The following is a 16,624-nucleotide window of genomic DNA, read 5'->3' on the forward strand; positions in this document are numbered from 1 at the left end:
ATCTATTTTAGCCACCTAAAAAAAACGGTGTAAAGTGTAAATGTATATGCTGGACAACAACAAAAAAAACAGTATCAGGTTAAGTGCATGATAAGTTTAGAATATTTACATTGTTTTACCTTGCTGTCAGACAACCTTTTCAGATGGGAAACCGCTGTTATATAAGCCAGTATCACTCTCTCTTGCTCAACCAGACTCCACTGGCAAAATCAGTAATTTTACCTCACAGAAAATGAGAGTTTTTGGTCTACTGCTGCCTCCATCAGTTAGTTTGGTTTTGTAAATGTGTGACTGTGGTGAATCTCAAATAACCTTTTATAACACAGAAGTCACACAATAACACAAACAAACTAACTGATCAAGGTGGTGGTAGACTAGCAAGTCCTGTGTTCTGCAAGGTAAAATGACTTATTTTGCCTATGGAGTTTGGTTGGTTTGGAGAGAACACTATTCAGCTTACATAACGGTAGTTTCCAGTTGGAAATGGCTGTCTGGCAGCAAGATAAAGTGGTGAAAATATTCTAAGCATAAGGTACACTTAAACTGATATAGATTTTTTGTTGTTGACCGGTAGGTAATACACTGACTCTAACTTCCTCATACAACCCCCCCTCCAAATAATTCTAACAATTCCTTCAAGACTAGAAAAGAGAAATCATGTGAAGTACGGTGCTGTATAAACTGCTAAAGTCTTTGGGTTATTGGTGTCTAAATACATGCAAAAAGTGTTTATTTTCTATCCAGATGAGTTTACTGAGCTGTCTCCAACCCTCCTGTGCTGGTTTGGAACATGAACAGGAACATTTTTTTTTTCTCAAATAGCTGTGTCGTGTAGAGATGGCAAGATGTTCAAACAAGTAGCAACAGCATTCATAAATTTCCATTACTTAAGTCAGACATGAACTCCACACAAGCGGAGTAAACATTTCCTCCATTTTTAACTACTTAATTATGACATAATTATTCTTGACACCATTTTTGTGTACAACTGTACTGGTAAAGAAAGAAAAAGACAACAAAGACATAAAACTAGGATATTTGTTCTAAATAATTACAACTTCATTATTTTCCCTTCTCAAAAAATATTTAAAACTAAACATAATTGAAAAAAAAAATAAAATTAAAAGATTAGCATAACACAACTGCAAGTATATCACTATAATGCTGAGAACAAAAATACTTGAAGGTCAAAAACAATTCTGCTTTCAACAACCAGACTGAATGATAATTATTATACATTAAAATATGATAATACCAGGCTTTCAGCCTCAGGGTAACCTAAATTCCTTCTGCTTCACTGTCTCGGTTTGACTTTGAGGTATTTAACATTCACCTCTCGTACTCACTGTAAATTTGCCTTTTCCTGGAGTTGAGATGAATATGCAATGCGGTTTAAAATTAAGACAAATCAATTTGAATAAGAGACATCAGATTGAACAGAAATCTTTTTTTTTTTCCCGAGACATATACATAAAAAGAGACAACCCAGAATAATATAATTTAGAGAGAAAAATATCCAACATAATTCAATTAAAATGTGAAACATTTGTTACATCCTTGAAATCTAAAAAATCAACAGAAATCTTTGTTATGTACTTATTTAGTGGGTCAACATTATTACGTAGCAGGATACTTCATGCACTCACTGTGCATCAGTTTATGGTTCCAGTTGGGAAAAAAAAAATATCACACACACGCACGCACACGCATACACACACACATACACACACACAAAATACTTGTGTTCAAATCCATTCCTCTTCAAAATCGGAGCAGGAAGGGCAGAAGCGCTATGAAGAGGAGACAGGTGTGTGAGTGCACCCCCATCGCGCCGCCGCTGCCATCCTGAACTGCTCTCGGTCCTGACAGGGTTAAAAAAAAAAAAGGAAGAAAAAAACAGCAACTTAAGTTTCATGATGAAGATGTTTTTACCTTACTGTTAGCACGACTGGAGGGTAGTCATTAAATGAGCCTACTATGTGCTAATGACAATTCAGAGGCTCAAAGTAAAACCCTTCCACTAAGACTTGATTGCACCAAAAAAGATTCATTCAATCTGAGATTAGTTATAATCAGATTTTAGCAAAACTGGGTTCAAATGAGTATATCCAGATTTAAAATTAAGCAGGGCTCTGTTGCACAGTCAGAAAATAATCTCCTTTTTTGTAAATCCAAGTTTGATGTTAACTGAAATTAAATGAGATGAGTTTAAGCATTACATTGTTTTCTAGCTGGCTAAAAGGTTAACAAAGCATAACATAGTTTGCTAGCTAGCTAAAAAGTTAACAAAATGTTTAAAATTATTTGCTAAAAAGTTTGCAAATGCTAGCCTACTCATGATGGTTCCATGTAAGAAAGGATGCATAATGAATTCAATTGGCTTGAGTTTGTCCCTCAACTTTCTTTTTTTGCTCAATCCATGTATATGCATATGCAGCTATTTTAAAAGTTAGATTAAACCTCCTCTAGTGTAAGTTCAAAATTAATACTGGATCACATTTTAAGTCAGATTTAAAGCTTTGGTGCAGCAGAATTAAATTTAATTCTAGGCTTAGAGTAAAATCTTTAAACTGAGGCTTACATAATAAGTTTAACCATGATTTAATCAGGTTTAAAAAATGAATCCTTGTTGGTGCAACTCAGTGTCAATGTCTGACTTTGTGGTTACAGTGACTTGTACAGTGCAAACCAGTACTTTTGTTTGTATTGACACACAGAGTGACTTCACACTGTAAACTTCATGTCATGCAAATCAGTGTACATAGAGTGATTACATTCATCACAGTGATTACTGTTCATTGTTTAGAATTAATGGAAATGAGGAGGTGTGGAGGTTTTATTAGTGACATGGCATTAACATTGAGTTCATATGTGTGAAGTGTCTGAGACTGAGTGAATCTAGTTGCACTATGAGCCATGAAAGCTGTTACAGAATCTGTGGATGAAGTCTCCTCGACATTAGATTTACATGCAACTAATCTGCAATGGAGACAAGATGTGGAGAGAAATGTAATGAGGCCTGGAATACTTCTTTTTTTTTTTTTTTAAATCAACATAAATAGTAAACATTTTTAATGAACATGTCTGCCAAGTTGCAAAACATTCATACTGAATATATGTGGAAAATTCATTCACTTTAATGACCACAGAGCTAAGCTGCTGGAATTTGATAACGTGTGCTGATGTTAATGAATGCTTAAAATGTTCACTGGCAACATATTCCATTTACTGAAACATGATTCATGTTCTTTTTACTTGTGTGTTGGCATTAAGTGTCTGGTTGAGCTCTGAAAAAATAACACTGCCACTGAACATAATTCAGGGGACAATGAATTTCCCCACAAAATGCAATTTTTGTTGTGGTTTGTTGGGTGAAGTAAATTTGAATTGAAGCCAATTCCGTCTGATGCCAAAAAGAGATTACATCAGTAGTAGGGAGTACTTCAAGGTTATATTAGGATATAACCCTTTGTTCTAATGTGTGTCCCTAAAATATATGTTGATATCACTAGCAATATTTAGCATATGCAGCCAAATACACCTGTGTTGGTAAAATAGTTTATTTCAGATAAGTAGTATGTGGTTTTGTTTATGGTTTTTGTAACCTGCTAAAACATTTGTGATACAGTCAGTGAATAATTGATAAGCATCATGTTGTTAATACTCAGGCAGACATGGCTGGATATGGATGTGTAGTTTTTTCTTTTTTTGGATGATAATAATGGACGGAAGCAGGAAACGGGAAGCAATTTTTGCTGGCGACTATAAGTGATCATTAAATCACAATGATACATACAGTAAAAGCTTCCATTAGTGAGGCAGGGAATGAACCAGTGCTGCAGATAGCACCCATTTTTGACTGTTCCGATCAAAATGACATGGTCTGCAGCATCAAATGCTACAGTAAGGTTTAAAAGGATTAAAATTGAACGTTGCTCAGCATTTATTGCTCAAAGAAGGTCATTCTGTCTTTAACAAGGGCATTCTTAGTACTGACAACTGCTTTTAAAACCCACAAGGTTTTGCTAAAATGAAGCCCTTCCTTTCCTTTGGACAGCTGTAAGTCTGTCAGCAACCTTTAACGCTCACTTGTCCAGGTCTGACAAGAGCACAAAATTCTACTTATGGTACATAAAATATAAAATATGCGGACTAGTGTGATAGCACACATGTTGGAAGTATAATTTTCAGAATGTTGCAATTTTTACCAGAATTGCAGGAGAAAATTCTTCAATGAGGAGCCAGAAATAATCTAGGGCTCTATCTTACACCAAATGCAAAGCGACAACTGTCACTGCTAGTTACTAACCAACACACCAACACCCAGGCTGTGTAAGCTGCAAATATGCTTGCCCCCAATGGCATTTTGGTCTTAAAATGAGGTGTGCTCAGGTTAAGGCATTGCTATCTTGATGCAGCAGAAAGTGATTAACTATAGGCATGTTTTTGTTTGTCGATGGCGCTGTATTTTCCTGCTATTTGAAGGGCACGTTATTCAGAGGCAGGTTTTCAGTCATCTGCAGTTAATCCATGGGTCAAAAAAAAAATCGTCCCACATTAAGAGCAGATGGGTGAAATAGAGTGAGATGAGAGATGTTAAGAGAGATGTTGTGTACGTCTACATACAAGGCACAGCAGCAGTAACTTCACTGATTGTTTGAATTTCCCGACACATCAACAAGAATGGTCAGGATCTAAGGTAAATTATGTTCTGTGTTCTTCTACACACCCAAAAAGTGTCACACATAGAAATACAGTAAAACTGTTCAACTGTCTAAAAAATATTTCCCGTTTCCTAAATCCTGTCAAGTTTATAAATACAGTTTTTAGTTTTTTGTTTAGATAGTCATGATACTTGGAGCAGTGACATTACTTTGTGCATGTAAATATTTAAAAATGATCGCCTGAATGATCATTAAATCATCTATTAAATGATGTTGAGCTGCATAAGCTTTCCAGGTGATTTCTTATTTGTGTTGTGTTGATGTATGAGTGTTTTCTTTAACCATTTACTTCAGTGATTTCGAGAGGCTGTCTTCAATCAGTTGAATGTTTCCATCCACATAGTAAGAAGTCATGCTGGTGTGCCTCATGCATGAATGCACATAGCGTCTCTCTTAATGGGGAGCCCTACTTCACCCACCTTTAACCGAACCACAATTAATAAGAATGCTCATTTTTACGACCCGGCCCGCCCCGCCCTGAGATTAACTGCAGTAAACTGTGGTCAGTGCATCAATACAAGTGGGTCCTTGTGTTCACTTTTCCAGTGTGCATTTAAGGGGAATGGGAGATTGCATTATGACTGGTTTCATTCATGTTATGTCCCAAAATACACATATGATTAATAAAGAGACAAAATACAACTGGTGCCTTGCGCTTTACTTTGTATCCACATTATGCACTGTTTAACCAGCAAAAGTCAAGTTGGACACACCCCAAATACACTTGCCATGTACTTTAGACAATATACTATAGATCACCTGAAAAGGCCCCTAATGTGAATAATCAATCTTTCTAGTTTCATTTATCTAATAAAACTGGTTAACCTGATCCTTATTCGTTTGGCTACAATCTCGATAAATTCAAAATATATATCGGAGACACATGCTTTAGCCTATATTTTCCTTAGATTTAACAAAAATGCGAGGCACTGGCTCAGTAATGCACCTGTAGAATTCTAGTGTTACTAAGTGTTGCAGTGATTGAACTGCTTTCAGGAATCTACTGCTAAAGTACAATACATTTTTATGATGCAAAAACTGGAACACATTTTAATCGTGCTCATTTCAGGGATGAGGCAAGTTCCATCTAAATGAGCGCATTGTTATGAGGATTGAGGACAAATTTTAACTTTGAAGCCTGTAACACAATGACTACTCATTTCCCCTGGATTTCCATGAGTTCACCACAGTTTCCTTTGGGGCATCTATCCAATTACTCTGCCACAGTGGATTATCCCTAATCCTGCATATGGCTAATTAGAATAATGACGTTCACTCGTAGCCAAAATCAAAGCCAATAATACAATCGTGTTAATGGAGTGGGTTTGCTTACAAGATGCTGTAACCACCAGTCACAAGGACACACGAAATGACAGGGTGGGTGAGGTGTTTATCCCTGCAACATCACCACCCCACCTGCGTTTGCTTATCACGTTCATCACTAGTTTGCCGATACAAGAATCATGTCAGCCTTCAGTGAGGCTCTGCAGCTTTCTATGTTTGCTTTCACTATTTTCTGTAAGGTTGAAATACAGTAAACACAGGTACAAACAATCACACACAAGCACAAAAATTAGAACAATGAAACATGAAGAATACTTACAATGGGGGGGGAAAAAGCATGCAAAAATCAAAATGAAGCCACATCACACAGAGAGGCGGTTAGGGTTGCAAAGGAGAAAGATGAAACACGGTTAATGAAACAGGCTGCAATGACCATTTTCACAAAGATTCACATGACATTTGCTATGCCGTTCCTTTCGCCAAACAACAGCTTTAACACGTCAATTCATGAAGAGAACAAAGATTTGTTGAAATGTTACACTTTGACACGATCAAAGAGCCCGGAAATAATTTGTCTGTTCCGTGACACTGCAGTCCAGCTTCCGGTTTGTGAAAATGGCGATGTTTGTCATGTGCCAGCATGCAGTTAATGCTTTCGATCATCCATGACAGGTGAAGTGCATGCTGGTGCAGAATACTAACCTTGCAATAGCGTTGAGCTAGTGGGTTCAATTACCACTACACCAGGGGGAACAAATGGAACAGAGCAACATATCGGAAACAGAACAGCAACACATCATTGACAACACTTGTGAAAAGCATGAAAAGTAGGCTGCTGCTGCATGGACTTTCACATTGTGGCTGCACAGTTACATCCTTCAAACTGATAACAATGCCAACAGCCATTCATCAAAGTACAGGTGGTGGCAAAAGTCCATTTCAAAGCTGGAACACTACAGTATTCTAATTCTGACAAACACTAAGTGCTGATAAAGTGATAATCTGCAACATTCCTCACATCGGTGACATGTTTGGTTTGTGAGGGAGTGTAGTGGACGCCACTGGAATTGCAAATGCAGTTGACTCCCGCTGGCCCAAAAAAAAGCCTTTCTGATGTTGAATACGTATCAAAGTGATGGCTTTTTGTTATTCAGATGCTATGATGCTGTTGGTGCTCCTCTAGTGTCTGTTTTGTGTCTGTTCTGTTTAACGTAATGTAACATAACATATTAATCTTGCAACAGACAACTTTTCAACTCTGCCTCTAGCATTTCCAGGTGATGTTATTGTTTGTGCCGCTGTTGCGACATCAGATCACTTTCCAATTCCTCCAAGCTAAGTCTGGAGAAATGATTAATACTACTGGAAATAAGAGAAAAGAAATAAGCATGAAAGCCGCTAATGTAATGATGTGCATTGCATGGTAACAACATAACTTAAGTAATGTTAGCTTATTGTTTTGCATAAACAGGAGAGTACAGTGAGTGTTGGCATCAGGATGGAAGTGGAGCAACAAAAGTGTCAATTTGTTCATTAATTTCATCCAAAATGAAGATATAATTTTACCAGAAAAATCCAGCTCAGTGGCAGAAAGATAAAAGTAAAAAATGCTATTAAGGCCAGACATAAATAAAAAATGAAAAGAGGATTGTCAAAAAATAAAGTCAAAATGTCGAGAAAGAGGTTGAAATGTCACAAATAAAAATTAACTAAATCTGAAGATTTCTTTTAAATCTTGCATACCGAGATTTTAGTCAAAATGTTGAGAATAAAGTCAAACTAAACCTTTTTTGAAGGTTTCTATGTCAAGAATAAAGTCGAAATGATGAAAAAAAAAGTTGAAATAAAGTCATCCTCTTCTTCTTTTTTTTTCTCATGCCTTACCCTAATACTCCTCTGTATGAAAGTGAGGCTTACAGGGATGCGAATGGTATTTTATAGCCATTACACTGTGCAATCAGCATTTATTTCATAATGAAAAGTTAAAGCAGAAAAGGTTTATTTCCATTTTAAAGAGAGTTCAACGTTGACTCTTTGGGTTCATACGGGACATGGACCCCAGACTCCTGAGTAAAAGTTTGAACCATCCATCCACCCCACCTCCTCCTCCTGATTCAACAGAACATTAAAACATAATTCCAGAGAGGGACCCCCAGAAATGACATCAGAGAGGTACCAACAGCATCACAGTTTGAAGCATGGGGACACTGACCGAGCTCTAATTAAACCAACGTGTTAAAATTGCCATCACGTTTACGTAAAGAGATGAATGTCTGAAATGGGCTGAAAACTTTTTCCCATTTACAATCGCTCAAAAGCAATCGCTGAAAAACGGTGAACACTTTTTTTTCTAAGCTTCACAAATGACTCTTAATATTAGCATAATTTGAGCCATCAGTTCCAATATCAATTAAAATGTATCCATGGGCAGTATCAGTAAATTCTTTTTATGCCTCTCATCTATGTGGGGAACCAGCAGGAAGTCAGCAGCCTGAGCCAGAGACGGACTCTGAGGCTCAAACTCTGCAGGCTCAAAAACCGCAGAAGCTTCACAACAGTTAAGGCGCATCAGGCATCACTGCAGGCACAGAATTATGTAGGTGTAATAATAAAATTGCATGAAAGCACACAGAGGCTTCTTTACGTATATTTACTCTACACAAGCACATAACTTTCTGTGTAATACAGTCTTCTCAGGCAGGAAAAGGCACTTATTTTTGAGAATTGGGAAAAAACTAGTATTTTGAGGGTCTTTTGATTTTTTTTCTCTTCAGTTATGCTGGAAAATGTATTGCAAAGGATCAAACTCTTGGCTATTAAACCTTGTAACGGGACAACCTCCTCTGTGATTTAGCCTAAATTGTTTCTTATAGCATTTTTTGCATCTGAGGATTTGAACTTTGTCAACTCCATCAGAGACACAAAAAGACAGCGACAAAAAGTCATAGATTATGATATAAATGGAAATGTTTGCAATAAATACAAGATTATTTAATAAGCTGTTTAATAGAAACGATTACATTTTTTGTTATAAGTTGTTTTAGTGATAAACAAATTGGGATCACTTAGAACACAATGAAGACACATCAGGTGCACTACAATACTTTTGTTGACATAAAGTAATTCCATAAATCCTAATGAACATATATTTAATGAATATGACATCCAAAACGTCTTTATGAGTTCTCTATGATGTCACAAACAGGGGCGTGTCCAGACTTTTTTTGACTGGGTGACCTAAGTGGGGCCTTAACTTTTGTTTTGTTGTTTTTTTTTGTATTTATTTTTTTTATTAAAATGAAAAAGTACTCATTTTAAACGCATTATTCAATTATTAAAGAGAGCTATCTACTCTACAGTTATAGATGTTAACTCTGTCAGAAGGAAAATCAACCATTTTATTTTTTAAAGTTGCTCAGAGTTCTCTTAATGCTAATCAAAATACACTTTTTTAAACCATAATTCTTTTTTAGCTTTGATTTAGAAGGGCTACAGAGTTGAGACACATCCGATAGCAATGTTATTGAATGAATTAGTCGTGAAATAGAAAGTTTACTAGTGCTCGAGCAGTATTTCCGTTTTTTCTTAAAGCAGGGAGTGAAGTGTTCCCTTACATTGTTTGGGAGACTCCAGCAGTGTTTTGCGGACTAATAAAATAAACCCAACCCTCAATTGGCATGAGGGTGAGTAGATAACGACTGAATTTTCATTTTTGGGTGAACTATCCCTTTAATATCTGATTAAATCATGTTTTTTTTGTAAAAATCTGACGTAGTTGACACAACTTTAAAGGGCCAACATTTTCATAAAAATATATATTTTAAAACAAAGATGATTATAAAATACGTTTTTATACCTATGTTATCAGTAGATATTGTTAGTTTTAGATTTTCAAGGCTTTTAACATTTTTAAATTGAAGTTGTGAATTCTGGACAGCTGTATTATCCGGCAAGTTTTGAAATAAAAAAAATAAAGCAAACCAAAACATTTAATGAATTATATATATTTCATATATATGAGTCATTAAATAATTTTTGGTAGGGCACGAGTTGTCCCAATTCTCAAGAATGGGTCGATAGAACAGTCAGAATGTAGAGTAATTCATACGAAAAAGAGTTGCAGATTATGACTTCTAGCTCAGACACTACAGCCGCATCTTAATTCTATGTCCTTTCCTGTAGTATAGAAATAAATGTAACAGATTCCTGTACTCACCATACAGGAGGAAGCTTGTGTTTGAGCTCCCAAGTTTGTTGATGGCGACACAGGTGTAGTTGCCGTAATCTCCGTCAGACACGTTAAAAAATGTCAGCTTGGACAGCGATCCGGTGTTCACAATCTCCATGCCATCAAAACCATTGAAGATCCTGAGAAAAGAAATGCATGAACAGACAGTGAATGCAACTCTAGGGCAATAAAAATAATTTAATCTGTAATTAGGACCAATTTTTAGTAAACTGAATGCCTGGCAGCTGATCAATAACCATCAATAGCTGTGAAAACTAAACGCCATTAAGCATACACACACACACATACACACACACACATCTTCCAGTGCCAATGTAAAAAATGCAAATGTAAAAGCCGTTACCTTCTGTCGTCTTTATACCACTCAAAATCTGCCTCAGGCACTGCATCAGCCTCGCACTCCAGCACTCCTCTCTGGCCCAGAGTGACTCCGACGTCTCTGCCCTCTGACACAGTTGGAGCATCTACAAGCAGGCAGCAACACATGAGAGCACTGGGATCAGGGCTACAAGGCAGCACAAGTCAAGGATATCAGGAGAGGGGTCATGGCGTTTGCTCCTCCTCAGAGGACTTTAATTCGTGGCTGTGATCTGCACCGCGACCACAAGTGAACGGAAATTAGGAGTTCAGACCATGTACAATATTCATATAGGCAAAACGGTCCTTCAGTTTTCTAACAAATTAGCCACAGCACGTCATAAGCTGTTAGAATATTTTATCAAAATATACTGGGGGACGAATATATGTGTTAGAAATATTGAGGGGGACCTGTCCGCTCCATCCCCGATAAAATCTGTGCCTATTCCATTTCTTTCAGTGCAAAAGTGGTTTCAAAAGAAAAGCAAATTCAAAAACATAATAACAGAAAATTGAATTAAAATTTTAACAAAAATTAAGAAAAAAGAAATACTCCATATTCCATTAACTCTTTATATTAAGGTGCTTGTAATTGGTGTTAGTTAATAGGTAATAAGGCCTTGTAAGATGCTTATCATCATTTATATGTATTCAAAACACTATGTCTTAGTTGTTAACAAGTGCTAATAACATGTTTATACTGAAATTATAAGGCAAAGGCAAAAAGCCTCAAAATACTCATAATCAGGTACCCCCAAAATTCATAGTTAACACTTAATGAGGGCATAATACAGGATTAAGCATCATTCACACTTTAGATCCAGTACCCTGAAAACACATAGTTAAATGTTAATAACTGCATTGTTAACCACTAACAACGACAGCGACAGATCCTATTGTGTATTTTGTAATTATACACAATTATAAGAAGAGGCTTTTATTAATATTCTTAAGCAGTGTTAACAAGTTTCTTATAAGCAATTACAAATGTTCATTATGCTGTTATTTACACTTATAAAGTCCTGACACACAACACCTATTACCCCTTTATTACCTATTAACTAACACTTATTCCAAGCACCTCAATATTAAGTGCTACCACAGAGGGTACAGCACTAATACTTTTCTTATTAGCAGGGTTTAAAGGATTGTTTAATTGTTTCTGATTAATGTCTGTGTTATTCTTTTTAATTAACAACTCAATGATATTCAGTTATTTAGCTAAAAAAAAATAAACGTATTAGTATCACGTTATATCAAAAAGATTTTTTGATGTTTTCACCTTATTACAACACACAAATGTATCACTTTATATCAAGAAACTTTTTCTTTCTAGAACACTGATATTTTCTTGTTATAACCTGATAACATACAGTATGTTGTTAAAACACGACATTATTACAGGTTTTGGCAAATTTGTTTGGTAAATGATTTAAATCATTAATCATCATGTATTTTTTTTCTGCCAATAGACTAATTGATAAATTGACTAATTGTTTATTCAAATACATTTAAATTTTTATTGTTCAGCTAAAGCAGTGGACTCACAGTTGACGGTGATGTCTACAGTCTGCACATCTGTGTCGATGTCGTTGACAGCTGTGCATTCGTACGTCCCCGCTCTCTGTCTGGTGATAGACGGGATTTCCAGGTACTCATCGTCTGATGCCAGGTCTCCTGTGAAAGGTCGCACACACAAAGTGGGAGAAAGTGGAGCTGGTCATTCAGAGTTGATGCAACAACTAAGTCAACAGCTGTGGTCTCAACTGACATTTCCACACTCTGCATCGCTGCTTGACCTCTGGGAAAGTAACTGTCACTCTGGTGCACCGACAGACCTGCATGAGCAAATTACAGTTTAAAAATGTTTCTCAAGACACAATTGCAAGAAATTTAGGGATGCAGGGATTTGAAGAGATTCAGAGAATCCTGACAAATCTCTGCACGTAAGTGGCAAGGCTGAAAACCAATATTGAATGCCTGTGATCTTTGACCCCTGAGGCGGCAGTGCATTAAAAACTGCATTAGAAACTTGCAGAATATGAAGGATTTTACTACACGGGCAATAAACAACACAAACATTGTCAGTAAACACAATTTGCTGCTGCACCTATAAATAGTTTGGACTCTATCATGCAAAGAGAAAGACGTATATATCAACAACATCCAGAAACACTGCAGACTTCTCTGGGGCTCAAGCTCATCTGAAATGGACTGATGAAAAGTGGAAAGTGTGCTGTGGTCTGACAAGTCCACATTTCAGAAATCATGGGCATCATGGCCTCCAGGCTAAAGAGGGGAAGGACCATCCAAATCGTTACCAGCGCTAACTTCAAAAAACAGCATCTGTGATGGTGTGGGGGTCTGTCAGTGCCCATGGCATCATGGGTAACTTTCACATTTGTGAGGATGACATTGATGGTGAAAAGCACGTACCAACAGCATGGCTTGATAGTAAACAGCGTGGCTATTAGAGTGGCCTACCTGCAGTCCAAACTGTTAAGCAACTGAATTTGTGTATAAAGCAAGAATGGGGAAGAATTTCGCTTTAAAAACTTTAAAAACTGGCATCCTCAGTTCCCAAATGTTGTTAAAGAAAAAGGTCATGGAAATCAGTGGAAAACTCCACTGCTCCTGTCCCAACGTTTTTTGAAAAATGTTGCAGGCGTCATTTATAAAATGAGTATATATTTACAAAAAACCCCAATAAAATTTAAACATTACATATCTTGTCTTTGTGCTGTTTCCAACTGAACAGACGTAAAGAAGGATTTGCAAATCATTGCATTGTGTTTTTATTTGCATTTTACAAAGCATCCCAGCTTTTTGGGAACTGGGGTTCTATGTTTTAATCAGAATTATTTATGACCTGCTAATTTCCAGAGTAAGGGATCAACAGATGATTGATCTATTATTGACAAATGGCAATGATGAATGGCATTTTTGTTTTGATTTTATTTCATATTTTTGTAAGTCATTTCTTGCCAATGTTGATTAACAGCAGTCTTCTGCATTTTTTTTTTTGGACAAATGTAGGACTGATTCCTGCAGCGATCTATTCTCTGTTTGAGAAAGAATCCATCCAAAAAACACCAGTCAATACTGTCTGGAGTGTGGCTTTAAAATATTTATAGTCTACATGAGTGACTGTGTCGATGAAATACCAGGTTATCTTGAAAATAAGGCATTTTTCAAGGAGCATATTCAAATTCGAGCATATTCAAACATAACGGTTAAAAGTAAGCAAAACTTTCCTTGTTTTTGCAAAACAACAAGACAGAAGTTCAGTCGTAACTCCAAAACAGAAATCAAAGATCCAAGTTCAGCAGGAAGCGGCGACAGATCCTGTAAATTCTCGCAGCAACCTGATCTGGTGCGACAGGCAAAATCCACACAGCTACACGTGTGTCAAAACTTACACGAGTAAATATCCTGACATGTGCCCGATTCTGTCTCCGTCTCTGTTGTTTCTTTCAGCACTTACAAAGAGCGGTTCTTGAGCTCCCTGACATCTTTCTGAGGACGTTACAACGCTTGGTGATTAGTGCTTTGTTAAGCCCCCACTCATTATCACTTGTCTGTCAGAACTTTCATATTCTGCTCGTTTGTGTGTACCCCTTAAGCCTGCGAGCTCACCAGGACTGCTGCTGAGATATGAGAATTTGAAGAGGGGGAAATGCCAGCCCCGCTACTTTTTCTTGTAACAATTTGACACGCTTGACAGAGACACTTAACACAGCACTCAATGTAAAGAACAAAAGACATAATTGACTTCAAGCTTCCTCCCAAGATGTTGGTAGGTGACAGTAATAAATTGCGCATGGATACACTTTACTGGGTTTAGACACATTAGTGAATTGCACCTGGGAAGGTTGTTCCGGAGAGAAGTCCTCGCTGACACGCCGATCACCTGACAAGGGGTATCAGGAGGACTCATAAAGGTGTGCAAGTTTCACTCTGTTCCTTTTCTGCTCAGAAGGGGATACTGGGTTTCTCCAATAGAGACGGCAGTGTCAGCTGAAGCCACGCCGTGATACTCTGAGGACAGCTGATCAAGACGGGGCTGCCAGCTGACGCGCCGTCTCAAAGTCCTCACATCAAGCTTCAGTTTTATGGCGAGTAGTGTCACTTTAGCAGCTGTCCTCCAGACTGACACATGGAATCAATGTTTCTTCAGAGTTCATCACCTCGAACATAAAAAACTTATAGCTTTACACTCATTCTTGAGAATTGGGACCAAACCGTATTTTGAGCAGGTTTTGATTTTTACTCTTCAATTATGCTGGAAAATATATTTCAAAAGATCAAACTCTTGGCTATTAAACCTTGTAACGGGCCAACCTCCTAGTGATTACATTTTTTATTAAGTAGATGTCTTGCAGAGTTGAGAAAATCTTTCTTTTTTTTTTCATTTCACAGCATAGATTTGGTGAGCAACAATTTTATTTTTTACAGTTGCTCAGAGTTCTCTAAGTGCTAATCAAAATACACATTTTTAAACCATAATTCATCTTATTTAGAAGGGCTATTGTTGAGACACATCTGATAATATTATTTATTTTTATTTATTTGTCAAAAATATTCCCACCTATTTAAACCAGGAAGTGAGACAGGGGTCCTTAGGGTATAGCTAACCCTTTTTATGCCTGATTAAATCATGTTTTTGTAAAAATCTGCCAGAGTTGACAAAAATCTGGGACATAACTTTAAAACTTTTTCACAAAAAAGCAATGATTATGATATGATGAATGAATGAATGAATATATGATACGATGATATGATGAACCCTACACCTATGTTATCAGTAGATGTTTTAGATTTTGAAGGCTTTTAACACATTTTCAAATAGTCTGAAGTTGTGCATTCTTGAGTGTTTTCTGGCACAGAGGAAGTTTAAACATTAAAAAAGTAAAGCAGACCAAAACATTATATGAATTACATATAATAAAATAAATAATGAAATCCATGAAAAAATTGGACATGTATACCATGAATAGTAATGTTTTAGATGGTTGCTGATGTTAAAAGCCTTGTTTTATTCGATCCATCCATCCATCTTCTTCCGCTTAACCAGGGTTGGGTCGTGGTGGCAGCACACTGAGCAGGGTATTCCACACGTCCCTCTCCCTAGCAATACTTTTCAGCTCCTCCTGGGGGATCTTGAGGTGTTCACATGGGATATGTAATCCTTCCAGTGAGTCCTGGGTGTAACCCTGGGGTTCTCCTCCCAGAACAGAAGGAACATGCCTTGAAAACCTCCAAGGGAAGGCGACCAGGAGGCATTCTGTTCAGATGCTCAAATCACCTCAGCCGGCTCCTTTTGATGCAAAGGAACAGCCGTTCTACGCCAAGCTCCCTCTGGATTTCCAAGCACCTCACTCTGTCTCTTAAGGTTGAGCTCAGCCACTGTACGAAGGAAACTCATTTCTGCTGCTTGTATCCGCAATCTCTTTCTTTCGGTCACTAGTCAAAGCTTGTGACCAAAGGTGGAAACTGGAATGTAGTTCGACTGGTTGATTGAAAACTTTCCCTTCTGGTTTAGCTCCAGTCCAGTAAAACGCCCTGCTGACAACGGCCAGTGAAAACATGTCTGACTTTGTGTAGTAATTGGTTGGTTATACAAGGATCAGGTGGCTCATACCATCGACTCAGGTACCCTATAACTCCAGCAGTACCTCCACAGGATCCCCCAGGGGACATGACTGTAAGCCTTCTCCAAGTCCACAAACCGCATGTAGACTGGATGGTCAAACTCCCTTGATCCCCCCTACAACCCTGCAAAGACAAAGAGCTGGTCCACTGTTCCACAACCAAGACAAAATCTCCATTGTTTCTCCTGAATCTGTGGTTTGACAATCGGTAGAGCCTCCTTTCCAGCGCCTGGAGTAAACTAAAGTTTCCTACACTGTATTGTAATGGAGGCACAGCACCTAGCATGAAATATAAAGTTCCTCTGCTAAGTAAAGAATTTATCAAACATATTGCTTTTATCTAATGCTTGGAGGAAAAC

The 16,624-nt window shown here is 37.4% G+C and overlaps 1 protein-coding gene across 5 annotated transcripts in view; it reads right to left on the reverse strand.

The window, feature by feature from the left end:
* Window positions 1-702: 702 nt before the first annotated feature.
* Window positions 703-16,624, reverse strand: part of ntm (neurotrimin) — a 692,414-nt gene continuing 676,492 nt past the window's right edge. For 2 of the 5 annotated variants that reach the window (XM_084730699.1, XM_084730697.1), the window contains 5 exons: window positions 12,163-12,291; window positions 10,601-10,721; window positions 10,225-10,376; window positions 6,711-6,746; window positions 703-1,862 (listed from right to left, as the gene is read on the reverse strand). In XM_084730699.1, the coding sequence (XP_084586825.1) occupies window positions 1,762-1,862; window positions 6,711-6,746; window positions 10,225-10,376; window positions 10,601-10,721; window positions 12,163-12,291 (539 nt within the window). In that variant the 3' untranslated portion in view covers window positions 703-1,761. The remainder of the gene's footprint in view (window positions 1,863-6,710; window positions 6,747-10,224; window positions 10,377-10,600; window positions 10,722-12,162; window positions 12,292-16,624) is intronic. The other 3 variants (XM_084730698.1, XM_084730700.1, XM_084730701.1) reach the window with 3 other exon arrangements.

The sequence above is a fragment of the Lutjanus erythropterus genome, chromosome 11 (assembly GCF_056507025.1).
Source record: "Lutjanus erythropterus isolate fLutEry1 chromosome 11, fLutEry1.hap2, whole genome shotgun sequence".
NCBI classification, from domain to species: Eukaryota; Metazoa; Chordata; class Actinopteri; order Lutjaniformes; family Lutjanidae; genus Lutjanus; species Lutjanus erythropterus.